General features: G+C 59.0%; 1 protein-coding gene across 1 annotated transcript; it reads right to left on the bottom strand.

Annotated features, from left to right (window-relative positions):
• Positions 1 to 232: 232 nt before the first annotated feature.
• LOC308041692 (ubiquitin carboxyl-terminal hydrolase 36-like) lies at positions 233 to 4422 on the bottom strand (the record flags this gene model as incomplete). The annotated part of the gene is made up of 11 exons (XM_080346596.1): positions 233 to 734; positions 926 to 1026; positions 1326 to 1466; positions 1751 to 1862; positions 2186 to 2268; positions 2452 to 2522; positions 2806 to 2873; positions 3092 to 3194; positions 3489 to 3599; positions 3881 to 4132; positions 4203 to 4422. 11 exons carry the CDS (start codon positions 4420 to 4422, stop codon positions 233 to 235), a joined length of 1764 nt encoding a protein of 587 aa, XP_080202722.1.
• Positions 4423 to 19472: the final 15050 nt, after the last annotated feature.

Here is a 19472-nt window from a genome sequence, read left to right as displayed (position 1 = left end):
CGAGCAAGGAGGCAGCAGCCAGTTCTCCAGCCTCTCCAGGGATGGGAGCAAGAGCGGGGGCCTGACCCGCACCCCGACCCAGAGGGAGGGCAGAGCCCTGGGGCTGACGGGCTCTCCCCGCCCGCCTCCTGCTTAGCAAGGTACCAGCACCATTCCTGCACTCTCCAACACAAGCCCTGGCTCTGGAGGCACGAGGCACCTACTGAAGTCTCTGGCAGAAGCTCAGACTCACCTATGTGTTGGAAAGCGCCAGCTTCTTGGCCGGTGGTGGTGACATGGTGCTGCTGGGCTGCGGAGCAGCACTGGCTGACAAGAAGGCCTTCAGCTTTGCCAGCACCAGGCTGGCAGGAGCCCTGCTGCGAGGGTCCCTTCCCGGTGTCCCGGTGTTCTCCCCGCTGCCCCACGGCTCCTGGCCGGGCATGGGCTCCGGCAGCCTGGGGGAGGCGGGCAGGGGCCCGGGCTCCCAGCAGCGCTTCCGGGGAACCTGCGCTTTGGCCCCACTGGTGTGACTGGGGCCGCAAAACCCTGGAGCCGCTCTGGGCGCGGGTGGCGGCTGCGAGGAGCGCGGCTTCTTGGGCCTCTGGGCTGCGTCACCGGGAAACGCTGCAGCCGCGTGTGTGGCTTTCCGGGCCAGCTTGGGTGACGGTGACCCAGAAGGCAGCTTGACACGGCCAGGCAGGCTGGAGGCAGCTTTGGAAACGGGACCCTCTGAGCTCTTCCCGGGGCTGGGGATCCTGGGGAAGGCAGAGAAGGGCACGTGTTAACTGCCAGTGTCTGAGTGACAACGAGGGGCTGGGGCTCTCCCTGCCACCCTCCCCCGAGCCAGCACACGCACGTGGGCGCTGGGGCTGCCTGGCACGTGCCCCCAGCCCTGTCCCACATGCTGAGCAGGGGCAGAGGGGCCGGGGACACAGGGCACGCTCACCTGACGTAGAACAGCACATACGCCTTCTGGTTAAGGACCACCTTGATGTTACTGGGGCGGACCACGTTGTCATTCATTTGGTACCACTGCCCGTCGCTGGCCTGCGGAGGGAGACAGAACGGGGTCGGGCTGTGTCAGGGACGCTCCTGGCCTGAGGAGCAGCAGGAACAGGCCCGTTGGCAGAGCTCTGCTCCCCAAAACCCCCAGGTGACCCCGGCAGGTGAGGGGACTCTGCGAGAGCAGAACTCCACTCTTCCTGTGACGGAGCACAGCCCGTACCCCGCAGTGCTCCACACCACGCACGTCTGCTGAGCACCCTCCTGTCTGCGCATTACACGGACCCTCGAGCACCCGCCGGCCCCCAGCACAGAGAGGTGCCCAGAGAGCGCCCTGGGCTCACCTTCACGTAGCAGTAGTAGTGTCCTGCGTGGCTGCTGTACCCCGAGTGCACCAGCACCGCGTAGAGCCCGTACATGACCGGATCCCCGCTGCTCTGGGACATGTACGGGCGGATGTTCAGGAGCTCCGGGTAGCCCACGTCCTGCGGAGAGAGGATGTCTCAGGAGCCTGCACAGCAGATGGCAAGAGCGGCTCAGCTGTCCTGCGAGTCCCGTCTCGCGAGGGAGGGGGAACCCGCTCTCCACAGGCAGAGCCCACGGTGAGGAAGACGCCGAGATGAGCCAAACTCCCACCGCAGCACACAGCTGGGGAAGGGCTGCAGGACTGCGGGAGAGCTCGCACCGCACAGAACCACCTCCCACCCTGCTCGGGGCAGCAGGGCCTCGGGACAGGACACAGCCCCACTCCGGGTTGCCGAGCACTCACCTTTGTGATCTTGCCTCCAGTGAAGTCGGCAAAACGCTTCAGAGCAAGCGTGAGAACATTGGGCGCTCGGTGGATGGTGAAGCGTTTGGTTGCCGACACTTTGTTCTTGCATCTGCACAGGGAGAGCTTGAGCTATTCATGCTGTTCCACCACCCAGGTGCTTGTCAGCCCTGGCCAAGCCACAAACCCCCCGGAAATGACCCTGCTGGGAGCGGGTACCGCTCCAGGGCACCTGCTCACGGCCAGGTCTGCTGGCTCAGGTCCCCGTCTCAAGAGGAGGGAGATGAGGAGTGACAGGCTTCATCGCAGGCTTCACAGCCACGAACCTCACGGTTTAGCGGTGGAGCAGGTGGAGAAGCCCTCCTGTACTGCAGCTGCCCTCCAGCTTCCCACCAGCACACCCGCGGCCCCTTCCCCCCCAGCCCGCACACTCACTTGTCACACCGGTAGGCGTTCTCTCCGCCCAGCAGGTCTGGCTTCACAAACAGCTCCAGTGCCTGCTCTACGTTTGCGGCTTGCTGCCAGGACAGAGGAGAGGTCAGGGCCAGGCAGAGGAGGCAGCGCAACAACAGAAGCTGATTCCCTCTTGCCTGCACCGTGCCTGACGCTGGCAGGTTAAACAGCGTCGAGCAGTAGCGGTGCAGCTGCAGGAACATCCCCTGCAGAGCAGAGCGCCTCCCCGCCTGACCCTGCCCCGGTACCGTGATCTCCACCGGCAGGTCCAGACAGGGGTCAAAGGTGTCCGACACTGCTTTGCACATCGAGCACTTCACTGCAAGAGAAAGAGCAGTGAGCACCCCCTGGCACATCCGCAGCCTCTACGTGCTGGGACAACAAGTGCTGCTGGACAGCTGGCAACGTGGGTTCCTTTGCTGGTGGCAATGAGCTGGGCACCCACAGCCAGCAGCTTCGTGACCCACAGATACCAAACACTGACCAGCTGCAGCTCTGCATGATTTGCACATGCTTAGTGACTTTCCCAAGTCACTGCAAGGCTCTCGGGGGAACAGCAGCCCTGAGAGTCACAGGCCCAGGCCCTGGCAGCCAGCACTCACCACGGGACCGCAGGTGACCGCCAAAGATCTGGTGGATCAGGGTGGTGGCTTGGGTCTGGCGATCCAACCTAGAGACGGCAGCTCGGATCACACAGCGCCCGGCCCAAGAGGCGCCCCCACGGGCCAGCGCTGTGTCCTCAGGATCCAAACCCAGCGCAGTCACAGGATTTGGGGACAGAACCGCAGCTGTGCTGGGGTGGAGGCGTCAGGAGAAGGCAGACAGCAGCCCAGCAGACAAGGGGACCAGCAGACAAGGGCAGTGACGGCCACCAGAGGCCCCACGTACTCGGTGCAGTCGGGCAGGCAGGCCTTCTGCATGGCATCGATGGTGAAACGGAGGAACTCGTGCGCGTCCTCTTGCCTGCCCCAGCGGATGTGCGGGGCGATCTCTGCAGGAGAGGGAGGGATCAGCCGCAGCACGCGCTGCAGCAGAGGCAGGTCCTCCCGCCCTCCCTCGGGGCAGGGACTGCGGGGTGTGAGCTCCCTCGGCCCAAACCAGACGTCAGACTCATGTCGGCCGTGGGGGAAGCCCCACAAGGCCCATGAAGGCCCTGGCAGGCTCAGTGAGTTGTCTCAGAAGAACCTCTGCCAAGACCTGCCCTGGTCTCAAAGGTTCTGCTCCTGCAATAGTCTCTGCCCTCCCGCACGGCTACAGGAGGGGACGCGAGGGCAGCCATCCTTACTCTTGAGGTGTCGGACAAAGGACACTGGCTTTATCACGCTGCCGCTGTTCGCGAACGCCTGCGTGACGTGGTTCTGCATGACGCATGTCATGCAGAAGCCGCTTTGGTGACCTGGGATGGGAGAGGAGAAGACAGAACGTTGAAGACAAACCCATCTTAGTCCTGCCTGTGTGCAGCACAGACAAAGCCTCTCAGACGCAGGGTGCAGAGCTCGGAACACTGCTACGGCCAGGAAAAGTGGATGCTCCCGTATGCAGGAATGTCCTCTCCACGGAGAAACGGGCAGGAGGGAGCAGAGAAGGCGCATCCGGCAGCCGCACAGCCCGGGCAGAGCCGTGCGCAGGGTGCTGAGCGCAGCCCCGGGACAGGCGGGCGCTCCCCTCCCCACTCACAGGTGCGGCTGTGCTCCTTGGACAGCAGGTAGTTGGCGAGCGGTGGCGTGTAGGTGAGGCACTGCAGGGTGGCGTTGAGGAAACAGGTGTTTCCCAGGTTGAGCAGCCCGGCGCCGATGCGCTGCACACGCTGCCACTGCATGGCGAGGCGCCCTGCAGGGAACAGCCCCTTCTGGGGCGCGGGGACGCCGTCCCCGTGGCGCCCCGGGGTCCGGTCGCTGCCTGCGGGGAGAGAGGCGGGTGAGCCGCGGGCTGCGCAGCGCAGGGAGAGCCCCCGGCCCTCTGCACCCACCCTGCTGGCCCGGCTGTCCCTCCTCAGCACCGCGGGGGTGCTCGGCAGGCTCGGTGCGGGGGCTGAGCAGCAGGTACTTGGCCCGCAGCAGCTCCGGCTGGCTGGAGAAGCCGTGGCTGGCGGGCTGGAACTCGATCTTGTGCCGCAGCACCTTCTTGGCCGAGGTGCTCAGCAGCCGGCCCAGCGCCCCGGCCTCGCCCGCGTCCCGCCGCGCATTCAGCAGCGCCCTCGGCTTCGCCGTGCCCGCCATGGCGTGTCACCGCACGTGCCGCCGCCTCAAGGTCGCGCCGGTCTCTCGGTGTCTCCCTCTGCGCCACCACACGCGCTTCCCGCGCCTCCTCCTCAAGTCCCGCCCTTCGCTGCGGTCGCTCGCGCTCGGCTCAGCCCACGGACTCCTCCCCTCGCCCTCGCCGTGCGCTCCGCTCCGCGTCCAGAATAGGACTGAGCTGCGCCTGCGCATCCCGGCAACGGCGCCTGCGCGTCCCCGGGCTGGTTGTGAGGCCATCGCGCTCCGGCCACGCCCCAGAACCCCTAAATGGTCCCACACTGCAGTTCCAGTGCGGGGAACCTGTACACAGCGGTGGGTTTGGCCAACAAAAGCCTCTGCAAGTCTTACGAGGCCAAGACGCAAAGGGTGCGCTGGTGTCCCGGGACAGGCTGCGATGGGACCGGCTGAGCAGTCCTGAGGAGAGGGGTGTGGGGGTTATGGTGGGTTTATGTAGATTTACTAGGAGTATATGAGTATTTCGTTATTTTATTAAACTGTGTGTCTCTCAACCCGAATTTCTCCCTTCACTTTCGATTCTCTCCCCTACTGGGAGGGGAAGGCGTAGGGGTGAGTGATCAGCTGCCGTGGCTGTGTTGCCAGCTGGGGTTGAACCACGACACGGTTGAAGGTCCAGAGGAACATCTGCCATGGTGGGGTCAGGGGCACATGAGCTTTGTGGAGCAGCTCAGTAAATGGGGCCTCTTCAGTCTGCTGAGGGGGCACAGGGCACTGGAAAAGCAGCGGCTCCTGCTTGGGGAGGTGATGGGGGAGGCAAACCCTTCTGCAGCGGCGGCTGGTGGGACAGAGGCAGCGGCCACCAACACCCTCCAGGGAGCTTTGGACGGAGCATTAGGAAAAACTGAGCAGGTGGGTTGTGCTGCCCTGCAGCAGGACACCCGGGGACTCTCGGAAACAGGTGTAGCTGAGGGTCGCTGCAGCAGAGGCCCATGGCACTAGTCAGGGTGACGTTGTCCTGTGCTTGGGAGGTCTCCAGTCCCACCTTGACTCACCTTGATGTTTCCTGGCCAGTGTCATTACCCCTGTGGCGCTTTAGGCTGTGAAGAGAATCAAAACGCGGTGGCTTTCACTCTCCGTGCTGGGATGCAGGGTGGGAGACCAGAGCTGCCGGGATCCCTGCTGCACGGTTCGGCCTTCAGAGGTTCTGCCAGGGCTTCCAGGGCTCAGGAGCAGCGGGTGCCACTCACAGCACCACGTTCCCATTTTGCCTTCCTTTGTGCCTTTTCAGAAGCCTGATATCGGTACCTTGGCCTCCTTTGGGTAAAACAGAAACCACCACCATATTCTACCCCTCAGCCTCTTACCAAAACCAGGGAGAAAATATATTGATCAGGCATCATAAAAAGGCAATTCTGTCTAAGAGGTGTAATCTTTAAATATGATTTAAATATAATTTAAACAAAGGAATAGCTCTGAGAGCAAAACCGGCGCTCTAAGAACCTCATGGCAGAGGCTAACTGCTGAAGAATTACACCTGCTTTGACAAGAGAGGACGTGAAACAGCTTCAGTTTTTCTCCTGAGGAACAAGGAGTTCCCTTACGGCACGGTCCTCTTCCTGCTGGTAGTGACAGTGGCACGAATTCCAAACCACGCTGGAGAGCCGCTTTATTTCTCCTTGTGTCCAAAGCTCATCCCGCTCATCCCTGGAAGGACTCCTGCCAGTGTCTGCAAAGCACATCTCCCCACCTTGTGTTACCCACAGGTGTCTGCTCAGCCCAGGACACTTCTCCCCATCCCTCCAGCACACTGCCAGCTCTCAGGTGTGCAGCTGCGTGGAGTCAGGCCGCTCCCGTCAAAGTCTTCCCTGCAAAAGTCTTCTCTACGTGCTGATTCCAACTATATCGCCTCGTATGATGTACGGCTCCACGCTCCTCCTGCAGAGCTCCATGGACGGGGCAGTCTGCCTCTGTCTTTCATGGTTATTCACCTTCGCTTGTTTTGTTTTCTTGTTGTTGGGTTTATTTGTTTGTCTGCTTGTTTCATTATTATTGTTATTGTTATGTGCATGTCAAATATTTTGTGAAGCAACACAACACAGTTATCCCCCACAGCTTCACCAGTTCCATATTTCCCCCTGTCTCCAGGATGCCGTGTGGAAACTGATGACTGGATGTTTTCCTGAAGCAATAACTGCCCCTTATCTGCTGCACGGCAGTCGTAGTGTAACTCACTGCAGGCTCGACCTGTCTTCTTTATTTTGTTGAGATGGTGGGATTTTAAAATTGTGTTAATGTTTTCATCCTTTACTGATTCACTGTCTGCTTTTCTTTTCATACCTAATTGCTGGGTAAATGAGGAGCCCTGTTCTCTGGGTCTTTAAATGAAATAAAGGACTTTCAGAGACTCTTTTTTTCCCTGAGATCCTTTCTCAAAGGCCTTTCTGGAGCTGCAGGGACAGTTCCTGTGTGTGGGTAGAGGGGAAAACAGTCCCGAATGGCAGCAGTGCCAGGGAGCACCAGCGCCTGAGGAAGGAGATGGACAGAGAGCAAACCTGACCCAGCACCTGGGGCGCAGTGCTGGAAATGGCACCTTCCCTGCCTGTCCCTGCACCGAGGGCGCGGAGCGGCCTCCTCTCTCCTGCCCCTGCGTGTCCTGGCTCTGCAGCTCACCCCGCCGAGTGTGTCCTCCCCTGCACGGTCACACAGCTCGGCCAGCGCTGGGTGTCCTCTGCCAGCCCTTCCCAGCTCAGCCCAGCCCAGCCCAGCTCTCCCCACAGCCCGGCTTTCTCTCCAGCCCAGCCCAGCCCAGCTTTTCCCACAGCCCGGCTTTCTCTGCAGCCCAGCCCAGCCCAGCTCTCTCCACAGCCCGGCTTTCTCTCCAGCCCAGCCCAGCCCAGCTCTCTCCACAGCCCGGCTTTCTCTCCAGCCCAGCCCAGCTCTCTCCACAGCCCGACTTTCTCTGCAGCCCAGCCCAGCCCAGCTCTCTCCACAGCCCGGCTTTCTCTCCAGCCCAGCCCAGCCCAGCTCTCTCCACAGCCCGGCTTTCTCTCCAGCCCAGCCCAGCCCAGCTCTCTCCACAGCCCGGCTTTCTCTCCAGCCCTGCCCAGCTCTCCCCACAGCCCGGCTTTCTCTCCAGCCCAGCCCAGCTCTCCCCACAGCCCGGCTTTCTCTGCAGCCCAGCCCAGCTCTCCCCACAGCCCGGCTTTCTCTCCAGCCCAGCCCCGCAGAGCAGCCCAGGAGATCCCCACTGTAAACAGGCACTGACCAAGGGAAGCCAGACTTCCCTGCGGTAGGAGTGTGAGCAGGAGAGCTTGAGGATCTGGGGGATTTCACAGAACAGCTGTTCCAGGGCATTGCCCTTGCACAGGGGCAGTGAAAATGTATTGGCGGTGTGCAGCAGACCAACGAGAAACCCACCAGCCCAGGCAGCTGCTGCCATGTGCACACAAGCTCTGCTGCCCAGGAGGGTCCCATAGTGCAGGGGTTCGCAGATGGCAACGTAGCGGTCGTAGGACATGATGGCAAGGAGAAAATACTCTGTTACGATCAAGAATGAAGCAGAAATATCTTTGCGTAGCAACCCAAGTAGGAGGTGTCCCTGGTGTCCGTGAGGGAATCGACCATTGCATCGGGAACAGTGGTGCAGATGAAGCCAAAATCTAAGAGGGAGAGGTTGAGGAGGAAGAAGTACGTGGGGGTGTGCAGGTGCTGGTCCCAGGCTATGGTGGTGGTGATGAGGCCATTGCCCAGCAGGGCAGCCAGGTAGACGCCCAGGAAGAGCCAGAAGTGCAAGAGCTGCCACTCCCGTGTGTCTGTGAACGGCAGGAGGAGGAACTGGGTGATGGAGCTGTGTTGGACATCCGACCCTTTGTTTATGAGGCACTGCCATGGGAGGGAAGCACACTTATGAGTTAGGACTGCTCCAGGCAAAGCTTTTCCCATTCCCTGGCCTCTCCAATCCCCTGCCCTGCTCCCCAGACACACTGCCTGTCTCCTTTCTTTCAGTACCTTCATGGATCCCCAAGGCTGGAGCTCTGGGCTGTGGGAAGGGCAGGACGTGCAGCTCCAGCTAAAGGGCCTTGGACAGGTTATACAGAAGTATGAGGACCAGCGGGTCACTGGGGCTTTGTTGCCAGGACACCCTGGGTCCAGCTGTGCTGTCCCGCGGGCAGTGGCAGCGGCCAGGAGTGACAGTGCTCGGCACGCTCAGGGTGGTCCCCATGGGAAGGACACCACGGGACTGGGCTTCGGCTTCCAGCCTCAGTGAAAAGAAGATATTCAAATATGGCCATTTTTGAGAGAGAATTTATTCTCTTTGGCTCCCACAGGTCCAGCAGCTCAGCAACCACCAGCTCCGTTGTGGTCTTGGGAACTCTATCAGCAGGTTGTAGAGGGTCTGATATGCCAAGTACTTGACGTAGGGATCAGAGTCTTCTATCAAGGGCAGGAGGACTGCAAGAGAGGGACGCAGAGCAGAGATGAGTCCCCACTGCCTGCAGAGACCCCCAGGAGTCCCCTCCGGACTATGCCAGCCCCACGCGTCTCTTCCCCTGGCCAGGAGGAGCAGAGGAGACCAACAGACCAGCTGGAAGCTGCTGCTGCGGGACGCGCCAGGTGCCCCTGACACGTCCTCTGCCCCCGAAGCGCTTTCCTGGAGGAGCAGCAGGCATGGCAGCGCCCTGCCCAGGCCCTGTCCCCTGCCCACCAGCACAGCACGGCCCCCGCTCACCTTTGGTGATTTCATTCAGCTTCTCCTCCTTCTTGCTGCATTTCCTCAGGTACCGTGCGGCAAGCCCTGTGCACAGAGCTCCTGTCAGGCCTCTGCTCCCCAGCACGCTCCCGGCAGCACGGCCCCGGCGCGGCCGGCTCGGCTGCGCACCCTGCACCCCTGGGCAGGGCTGGCCCCGGGCAGGACGGGACCCGAGGCCGCTGGGGCTGAGCAAGGCTCCCAGCGAACCAGCCCCCTGCGCGCTGGGCCCTCCTGGAGGCACCGGGGCTCTGGCAGCCCCAGGGCCGCCCCTGCTGCCCGTGCAGCGGGGGGACGGGGGCCAGGCTGCCAGCAGAGGGTCCCGGGGGCTGCGGCTCACCGGTGAACCTGACGGCCTCCAGGCGCACGGTGGCCTGAGCGTCCCTCACATACAGCAGGCTCTGACACAGCTGTTCTTCCACCCTGCTCCTGTCCTGCTGGAGCTGGGGAGAGCACAAGGGCATGGGTCTGGTACAGACACTGCCCAGCCACCTGGACCAGTCCCTCCTACCAGTGGCCTCTTCCCCCCCAGACAGGAGCCCCGTGGGGCTGAGGTTCAGAGAGAGCAGAGGGCACAGGGGCCTGGCAGTGCTGAGACCCCTCTGTCCCACGGCCAGGGCCAACATGTGCCAGGGTCTTGTTTAGCACCTGGGGGCAGGGAGGGGAGCGGGGCCTGGAGAAGAGCCCTTGGGGGCTCTGTGCTTGAAGGCAGGGAAGGAGGATGTGGCTCCAGGCTGTGGGCTCCGGGCTGGAACAGGGCGGGCGAGGCTCAGCTGCACAGCCCTCCCCACGGGGCACCTGGGGCAGCCCTCGTCCAGTTCTCACCAAACACTCTCCAATGTGATATGTCTGATGCGTCCGGACCAGGGTGCTGAGGTTCCCCCATCCCAGGAACCCTGCACAGCCCAGCAGGGTGTCCCTAGAGGCCTGCAGAGAAGCAGAGGTTGGGAGATGGCACCGCAGCCCAGGGGAAGAAACCGGGTACCATCCCTCCTCTTGGCCCGACGTGAGCTGTTCCCAGCCCCTTACGGGAAGAGGCATGAGGGGACGGAGTCTGAAGTGGGTTCAGTGCCCAGGGCAGGGACACAGGGCAGCCGCCACCTCAGGTGTCTCCTGCTGCTGGCCAGCAGAACAGAGATCCTTGAGCTGCTGAGCTGCCGCCGGGGCTGGGGGCAGCCCGAAGGGCAGAGGAGCTGAGGGCCCACGGCTGCAGGCAGCGAGGGCTGGAGTCCCAGAGACCCCGGGGCAGGACGGAGCCAGCAGCAGCTCCCACGGGCGGCCCCCAGCAGGACACCTGAACAAGCTGGCTCTGCAGCCCTTGTAAGCGCTGCAGCCCCCTGCACAGACCGAGTTAGCTGGCCCAGTGCAGGGGGAACTGGGTGAGCAGGACTTTGTCCCGAGGCCATCCTGCCCTCAGGGGCTGGGGTTGTCTCGGGCCCAGACACCTGGGGGTGTCTTGGGCACAGCCCTGGGGGACAGCGCTGGGGGCTCAGACACCTGGGGGCAGTGATGGGGACTCACAGCCCTGGCCTCCCACACTTGCAGGGACAGCTGGGAAGCCTGTAGGGACTCATGTGGGGTGGCCTTGGGCTGCTGCTGCAGCACAGCCGTCCCAACAACTCTGGTCACTGCACCTTGGCCACGCTGTTCATCTGGTCATTCATATGGAGGAACAGTGGGACCAGGGCCCTCTTCACTGTCTTCCTCAGCATCTTCTTGTTTCTCCCCACCACAGTGTCCGTCACATCTCTGAAGAGGCTGATGGAGAGCTCCCGCACCAGGCTGGACTCCTGGGAGGGAGGAGGACGGGGAACTTCAGCAACAGGCACTCCCAGCCCCCGGTGAGCAAGGGCGTCAGCGTGGCTGATGTGAGGGGTCGGATCCTGAGCACAGGAGCCGTGGGGCAGATCTGCAGCTGAGGCTGGATGGCCCCAGAGCCCTGAAAGGCCACGCAAGAGGAGCACGAGGGGAGCCCTGCCCGAGGGCTGCCCACGGGGCTGGGCCGAGGGGCAGCTGTCTGTGCCGGGTGCTCATCTGTAGGGCTGCGGCGGGGGCTCCCGGGGCAGCCTTACATCATCAAAGAGGGGCAGGAGGCTCTCCGCCAGCTGCAGAGCGGTGGGGCTCGCCTCCTCCCTGTCCAGCTGACCCATCGTGTTCCTGAAGAGTAGCAGGGCCTTCCTCTTGACATCACTGTTGGTGTCCTGTATGATCTCCATGATGTCTGGCATCAGGACCAGTATTTTTCTTGCCTGTAAGAAACACAGTTTCCTTCTTGTGAAGCGCTGAAAGACCACCCTGGCAAAAATGCTCTGGCCACTGAGGACCAGCCTCCCATTCAGCTTCCCAGCAGGTGGCACAGGAGTCGCTGCAGCAGCCTCCTGACAAGCAGCGGCCACTGACGGGGATGTGGGGAGAGCATGGAGCAGGGAAGGGGGTGCGGGAGAGCAGTGTCCCCTGCTCAGCATCCCCTTTTCTGACAAGCCTGAAGGGGCGGAAGGATGGGAAACCCTCTGTGCTGGAGGGCTCCCCAGGCACCCACCAGCCCCCTCCATAGCAGAGAGGGGGACTGGAGCCATCACTCCACATTCGGACTCCCACCGAGGCCAAGCCAACGCATTACCCGCTGCTGCAGCCCCCAGCTGCCAACGTGGCTCCAGCTGACTGTGCCCCACTCACCATCATCTGTGCCTTTGAAAGCGTGACGAGGCTCTCGAGCACCACCGAGAGCATCACCCAGCTCGGATTCCTCAGGAACATCTCGGGTTTGTACAGGGCAGCAAACTTCTCTGACCCAAAGTCCGTGCGCAGCAGCAGCTAAAGTGAAGGCAGCAGTGAGAGACCAGCAGAGCCGGCGGGGCTTCCTCCAGTGTGTTGGCACGAAGGGGGCACGACAAGGCGGGTGGTGTCTCCTCTCCCCAGAGCTGGAGGCCCTCAGCCCGTGCACAGACCGTGCCCCTGCCCCAGGGCCAGCAACTGGGCTGTCTCTGGCCTCTGCCCCTTTCTCTGCCCCTGGCCCAGGTTTCCAGGGGGCAGAGCCGGGCAGGGCAATGCAGGTGGGGTGAGCACGGTGCTGCCTGGGCAGGGCCAGACTGGTGTGTTTGCACCAGGGCTGAAACCGCACGGGGCAGCCCCAAGCGTCTGGCACAGGGGCTGGTGGTGCTGGGCAGGTCCCTGCCGACCCTGAGAGGCCGTGTCCACATGTCCTGGGGGAGCTGGCCATTCGGAGGCCCACAGACGGGGAGGGGGCTGTGCCGGGTTCCTGCAGAGGCAGGCACAGCCCTGAAGATGAGCCGGACACTCACAGCCAAGAGATTGATGCAGGCGTCCTCCATGGCACAGCTGAACGCCTTGCGCTGACGCAGGTCCTGGAGCACGCTGCGCAGCTCGGTCAGGACGCTCCACAAAGTCCCAGGCATGGAGATCATCACCTCCCACATGGCCAGGGCAGCGCTGCAGAGCCAGAGCGCCCGTCAGCGGGGCTGCCTCGGCCAGGGCAGCGTGGCCAAGCCAGGTCCTCCGGAGCCGGGCGGCGCTGCAGCCCTGGCCCTGCCCACCATTTTTGCTCGGGCTGCCCGAGGGCCCTGCCCAGCAGGCAGGAGGGCCCTGAGGTGGTGTTCCCGTCGGGCAGGGAGGAGCATGGTGGCTCTGGGCTCCAGGTTGGCCAGTTTGGGCTGCTGTGGGCCTGGCTGACCCGGTGGGGCTGGGACACGCGGTGGGATGGAGGCCCTGCTCCCCGGGTGTGGGTCTGGCAGGCAGAGAATCCCGGCGCCCTCCTCCCCACAGGGAACAAGCGCCAGGGCTGCCAGGGCCAGTACCTGTCACATGTCGGAGAGATCTCCAACAGGCTCCGCACCACTTCCCTGGGGCACCGCTCGGTCAGCAGGAGGAGGAGCGAGGCCAGGCTGTGCCGGGCTGGCTCCGTGGAGACGCACTCGATGTTTTTGTGGATGTACCTCATGAGCTTGGGCACCTGGATGGACATGGGTGAGGATGCTGCAGCCCCTGGTGCTGCTGCGGCCATTCCCCAAGCTGCCACCGAAACTGCTGCCCTCCCCGTCCTTCTCCGCTGCCTTGAAATGGCTTCTGGTGCCCGAGAGAGCTGCCTTGGGGAAGGAGGGCAGGACAAGGCCTGACCGGGCTCACGGGCAGGACAGTCCAGCCACAGGGCACTTACATCCGTCAGCCAGGAGGCCGGGTCGCCCATGGCCGTGTCCAGGACCTTGCTGCCCATCTGCCTGTCACAGATGTCTTCTGCTGTCAAGGCCTCAATGGCCACCATGAGAATGTCCGCCATCTGAGCAGGCTGGCGGTTTTCTCCAAACACCTACAGGAGGAAGGAAGGGAGGGAAGACACGTCGTGCTGACCGCCCTGCTGGTGCTGCTTGGCTGCGCAGCACGAGTAGCTCTGGCCAGAGGTGCCCGGCAGTGCTGTCAGCAGGGCCTGCAGGGACATGGAAACAGGGTCTGCCGTCACTGCAGGGGGAGGATTAGAGCAGAGGCTCCCCAGGTTGAGGGAGGAGGGTTGGGAGCATGGGCATCCTGTGTTTGCCCTGCAGGGAACCAGGGCTCCCTGGTGTCCAGGACGGCCGGAGCGGCTGCTGGGACACTGCAGTGCCACCCTCGGACAGTCCCTGCTTGGGGAGAGCAGGAGCCCTCTCACCAGGGACAGCGAGGCCATGCCAACCCTGCTGATTCTGGGTCACTTTGCTCACACGTGTCTCCTGACACAAGGCGGGGAGCTCGTTACCTTGGCCATGTTGATACCCTGGTGGAGTGAAGAAATTGACCAGGTGTTCACAGAATCCCATTCAGGTTGGAGCTCTGGATGCTTTGGGTTCTCCCCTGGCAGTGTCTCCCCTACATGGAGGGGAAACACAGAAGAGTCAGTCAGACACGGCACCTTTGCCCACAAGCTTCCCCAAGCATGAGAAGAGCTTGGAGCTCAGCACGGCTGCGGAGGGCGGCTGTGCTGGGGCCGGCTCCCAGCTGCTCCTGGGCAGCGCTGGCGGCCAAGCAGCGCCGTGTCCCCCACCTGCAGGGCCGCGCTGTGCCAAGGAAACGTGATCCCGGCATCGAGCTGGTCGCACTCACTGGCCCGTTTGTTTACTGGCCCGTTTGTTTACTGGCCCGGACCCCTGCCCAGCCCCCGGGCAGCCCTGCACTCACCGGTCTGCATCAGCTGGACCGTGGTGACCTGGCAGGTGTCTGGCAGAGAGCTGCTCTCCTGGGAAGCCTGCACCTCTTCCCAGGCCACCCTCGGGGTGCTGGGGGGCGGTCTCTCTGCCATCCTGTGAAATGCCGGGAAGTGAGGGGGAAGCACGGGAACTCAAGGGAAAGTCCTCTGTGCTGTTGGGGAAGGGGGAACTTCAGGCAAAGGCCTCTGTGCTCTGAAGTGCCGGGACTGGCAATGAAAGTCGTGGGCTGTGCTCGGGGTCTCCTCGCCAGCTCCGCGCTCCCGTCCTGTCCCGTCGCTGTCTTGACAGACAGTGCAGGGCCGCGGCCACGCCGGCTGTATATGGCACCGTGTGGTGTCACAGAGCGGGTCACAAAGGGCCTCACGTGACCCACCACCCAGGCTGGAGGGGCAGGGCGTCCGCTGCGGGGTGGGCCTGTAGGTGCAACAGCACCTGTGTCAGCATCTGAGCTGCTCTCTGAAACCTTCTCTTCAGCTGTATTTGTGCCAATAGCTTCATGTGCCATGGTTCCTCCACCTGCGATGGCACCTCAGCTGGTAATGGCATCACTCGCTGGACCTGCTGCTGGATGCGTCCAGGGCAGTTCTGTTTAACCTCTTTATCCATGATCTGGATGAAGGGATTGAGTGCACCCTTAGTAAATTTGCAGATGAAAACAAATTGGGTGGGAGTGTTTCATCTGCTGACAGGGAATGGTCACTTCCCTGGTCCTGCTGGCCACACTATTCCTGATACAAGCCAGAACGCTGGTGGCCTTTTTGGCCACCTGGGCACACACTGGCTCATGTTCAGCCGCTGTCACCAACACCCCCAGGCCCTTTTCCTCCAGGCACCTTCCAGCCGCTCTTCCCCAGCCTGCAGCGTTCATGCAGCACATCCATGTTCACTCCCCGTCAGAGCCACCTTTACTTTGCTTTTCCTGATCTGTCATCTCTGCTTCCAGTTTTCTTCTCTACCCAGACCCTGCACTTGGTTTCTCAGTAGTGTTCCTCGGTGGGACCCATTAACACTACAAGAAACTTTGGAGTTTGAATCTGACTTTGACTTCTTGAGATGTTTCTTCAACTTCCTCTCAGGGCCTGAGGTTCATGGACTCAGCACCAAACCCACCAGAGGGGTCATTAAAGAGCCTTGTGCTGCTCCTGTGCTGCTGAGCTGGGCTGGGCTCCTGGGACACAGGGAGCTCATGGCAGCGGCAGCGCTGCAGAGAGACAGCGTTCAGTTCCGAACTATACCTGGGGTCCTGGGGACAGCAGGGTGACCATGAGCCAGCACTGGGCCCTTGTGGCCAGGAAGCCAATGGTACCTGGGGTGGGTTAGAAGGGGGTGGTCAGTAGGTCAGAGAGGTTCTCCTGCCCCTCTGCTCTGCCCTGGGGAGACCACACCTGGAATCTTGTGTCCAGCTGTGGCCCCTCAGTTCCAGCAGGACAGGGAACTCCTGCAGAGAGTCCAGCGCAGCCACCAAGATGCTGCAGGGAGTGGAGCATCTCCCGTGTGAGGAAAGGCTGAGGGAGCTGGGGCTCTGGAGCTGGACAAGAGGACACTGAGGGGGGACTCATTCCTGGGGATCAATATGGAAAGGGGCAGTGTCAGGAGGATGGAGCCAGGCTCTGCTGGTGACAACCAGGGACAGGACAAGGGGCAATGGGTGCAAACTGCAACACAGGAGGTTCCACTTAAATTTGAGAAGAAACTTGTTCCCGGTGAGGGTGTCAGAGCCTGGCCCAGGCTGCCCAGGGGGTTGTGGAGTCTCCTTCTGTGCAGACATTCCAACCCGCCTGGACACCTTCCTGTGTAACCTCATCTGGGTGTTCCTGCTCCATGGGTGGATTGCACTGGGTGAGCTTTACAGGGCCCTCCAACCCCTGACATCCTGGGATGCTGTGATATTCTGTCTCTTACTCTGTGTGTTTCATCTCCCTCACATTCCCGTTATTTTCTCCTGGCCTGATAAATTCACCATGTCTTTTAGTTGTGTTTATGTTATATTTTCCTATCTATCTGCCAAAAATATTTCTTGTATAGTTCTGCCTTTTGGAAGGTGGACCTCATTGGACCCAGTTTAGACTTGACATAGAGCTGAGGCATCTGTTTTATCTTTTTGTTAAATCTTATCACCTTTTAATTTGCAAGTTCAAAAATAAGAAAAACCTTTTTGTGCCTGTTTGCAGCCAGTTCTCTAATAAGAGCAGCTGGAAATTAGTGGAAAGGGGCTTTAACATCCATTTGCAGACTTCAGTGGAGAACCCTGATGTAAGGAAAAGTGAAGTAAGTTCCAGATGTGCAATGACAGAAAGGGTGGGGTTGGGAGGTAGGAGCAAGGCTGCCCACACTGTATGAGACCTCAAGGGACTGCTTTTCCAATCTGTCCAGACCTCCTTAGGAGACACTCTGGATCAATATCCATCAGAAAATACTGCTATCACCTCATCCATAAACTGAAAAAATATGAAAAAAGTCCTCAAATATGAAAATAAAAATTATTAAATGCTTACAGAACTCTTCCTCTATAACTAGACTCCTAAAACCTCTCTAATTAACTGTACAAGTCCTGAAGACTTTAAGAAAAACGTGGCAGAGACACGGATCCTTAGGGCTTTCTCAACTTTTATGAACCCCATGGTGCATTTGGTGCTGAGTCCATGAACCTCAGATACTGAGAGGAGACTGAAAAAAACCTCTCAAGGACATAAAGTCAGAAGCAAATGCCAAAGTATCTCAGTGTGTTAACTGGCCCAACTGAGGGCAATTGCTGACAAACTCTCCTTATGGACTCATTAGAGCAGATACTTGGAGGCCATGATGGTAGACAGGCAAAGGTAACTTACAGACAATTCTGATGCTGAGGAAAGATTTGGTTTGATTTATGAGGCAGAAAGGCCAAGCCCTCACCCCAGCCCCTGGGAAGGCAGATTCTGTCCCTCATGCGTGGCTCTTCCTGGGGCAGTGGGATGTGAGGTGTGAAAGACAACAGCCTGACACCTCCCTATGGGGCTGCAATGAGGCAATGCTCTGCCCCTAAGGGGTCCAACTGCTGTGCAGGGTAGGGAGAGGGGTTGAAGGTGGTGGAGGTTGAGCATGGGATTGAGATCTATGGGTGCTAGGTGTTCAATTTAGGGATTAGGGATTAGAACTCACTCTTCTGGGTTAGGATTTAGGCATCTTGCGATCTGCTTAGGTGTGTGGTTAGTGTTAAGGTTACGGGCTAGCTTCATGAGTTAGGGGTTTTTTAAGGTTGTGGTGAGGGCTAAGGTTAAGACTGGTATTTTAAGGCTAGGGATACAGGGTGGGGATTAAAGTGAGTGAAAGGATAAGACTAAGAATAAGGAGTTATGGGTTTGGGATTTGGTTTAGAGGTACATTTTGGGGTTAGAGCTTGGTGTAGTGGATTACTGTCAGGGTGAGGACTAGCATTTAGGGGTAAGGTTAGGGTTTAAGATGACTGCTTAGAACTCAGGTAAGGGCCTAACAGGAATGTTTTCACAGTCAGTGTCACAGCAGCATCACTGTTACCTGAACCCCTCAAAATCTTTCATCTTTGTTGGCCATGCCATTCTTTTTTCTTCCAAATATCCAGTCTCTCTTGTCCCAGTTCCCCTTGACCTTCCCAAATCTGTCATCATCTTGGGAGCATCTTTCTGATGACCTTCATGACTCCTGAGTATTTGCCTTCCCGCTGCTGGTCAGTCAGGATCTGCCTGGCTCCAGGGCTGTCTGGAATCCCACCCGGAGAGTTAGGAATAATTCATAATAATTCAGGCCAACAGTTAATTTTTAAGGTGACTAAATTTTGCCTATTTTGGAGGTGGTTGATATTGAAGGAGGTTGACTGAACTCAATCACTTGGTTTCAGGCTGATCCATTGTCTCAGACCAGTCTCTCCTATTGTGTCTGCGGATGATGAGATGGGAAAGTCCTTGGACCACCCAGGGGACTAATGACTGAGGTGCTCTGGTTGCACAACAACACAGCTTTGTTTCACCACCTCAAACCCGCTATCTCCTCCTCTCCCTCTCCTCCCCTTGCATTTTGAATCATCCTGGTTTTGGAGCTGTCTGCTCTACTCCTTTTATGTCTAAAAACAAATGCAAAGACAAAGGGAAAAACACCAGTCTTTATTGTATATGTGTGACTTTTTGTGCTTCCTTCTGCTAGATGTGTAGTTTGATTTAAAAAAAAACCAAACTTAATAACTTCAGAAATCAGAGATTTGAGACTTTGTAACAGGTGCCTGTGAAATTTGTTTTCCCAAGGCTCCCTCTATATTCAGCGGAGACAGGAGAAAACTCTCAAGGCCGAGTCCTCCCAGCCTGTAACCGGCACACAAAAGAAAAGTTACGAGTCTCTTCCAGTCACTCTTCTCTTGCTCTGCGTTTAGGTCAGGACACTTGATACCAACAGCAATGAGCAACTGTTTGGAAGCAACTGCATTTCAGTGCAGATGGATGTAGAGATAAGACTGTATGGAACCATAACAAATTTCAGTCATTATTTGGAGTAATAAAGAAGACGAGTTATACTTATTCCCTATTCCACCCTCCCTTCGCTTTTCCTGAAGAAACAGAGAGAAAGAAGCTGTGGAGGAAAGCAGGGGATTACCAAAGAGATGCTTGACACTACTTATTCTGAAATCAGTAGATACTCAGGGTCCAAAAAGGCAAGTACTGAAAAGCAGCAAGAAGAGCTTTCAACATGCATACACATTTGGTTTGGTTTGGTTTGGTTTGCTTTGCTTTGGATAGTTTAGTGTTTGTGCAATACAAGAGATGACTTAGGCACATAGGTGTGACATATTTGGAACAGGTCTGCATGAATTTGGAGTTTGCAAGGAATGGGGTGCAATAGCTAACAGGCTGTTTAAAATCCTCTGTTCTGGAGAAAGAATTCTTCGTGAGTGTTTGAAAAAGGTAGAAAGAAGACAACAAATTCTCTGAGACTCTAACCGAAATGTGATACAGAAAAATCAGGGTGTAAGAAATGCTTGAAGAACTATCTGTATTTGTGTAATATGGGAAGACGACAAGAAAGGAATGACGCAGAGAAGGAAGTGTAGAACCTTTCATCCTGCTGTGCAGTTATCATGCTTGCTTTTTGCTATGCTCCTCTCTCAACAGGATAAAGTGAAATTCAGC

The sequence above is a fragment of the Nesoenas mayeri genome (genome assembly GCF_963082525.1).
Source record: "Nesoenas mayeri genome assembly, chromosome: 6".
Classification (NCBI taxonomy): domain Eukaryota; kingdom Metazoa; phylum Chordata; class Aves; order Columbiformes; family Columbidae; genus Nesoenas; species Nesoenas mayeri.
This window is presented reverse-complemented; position numbering and strand designations above follow the sequence as displayed.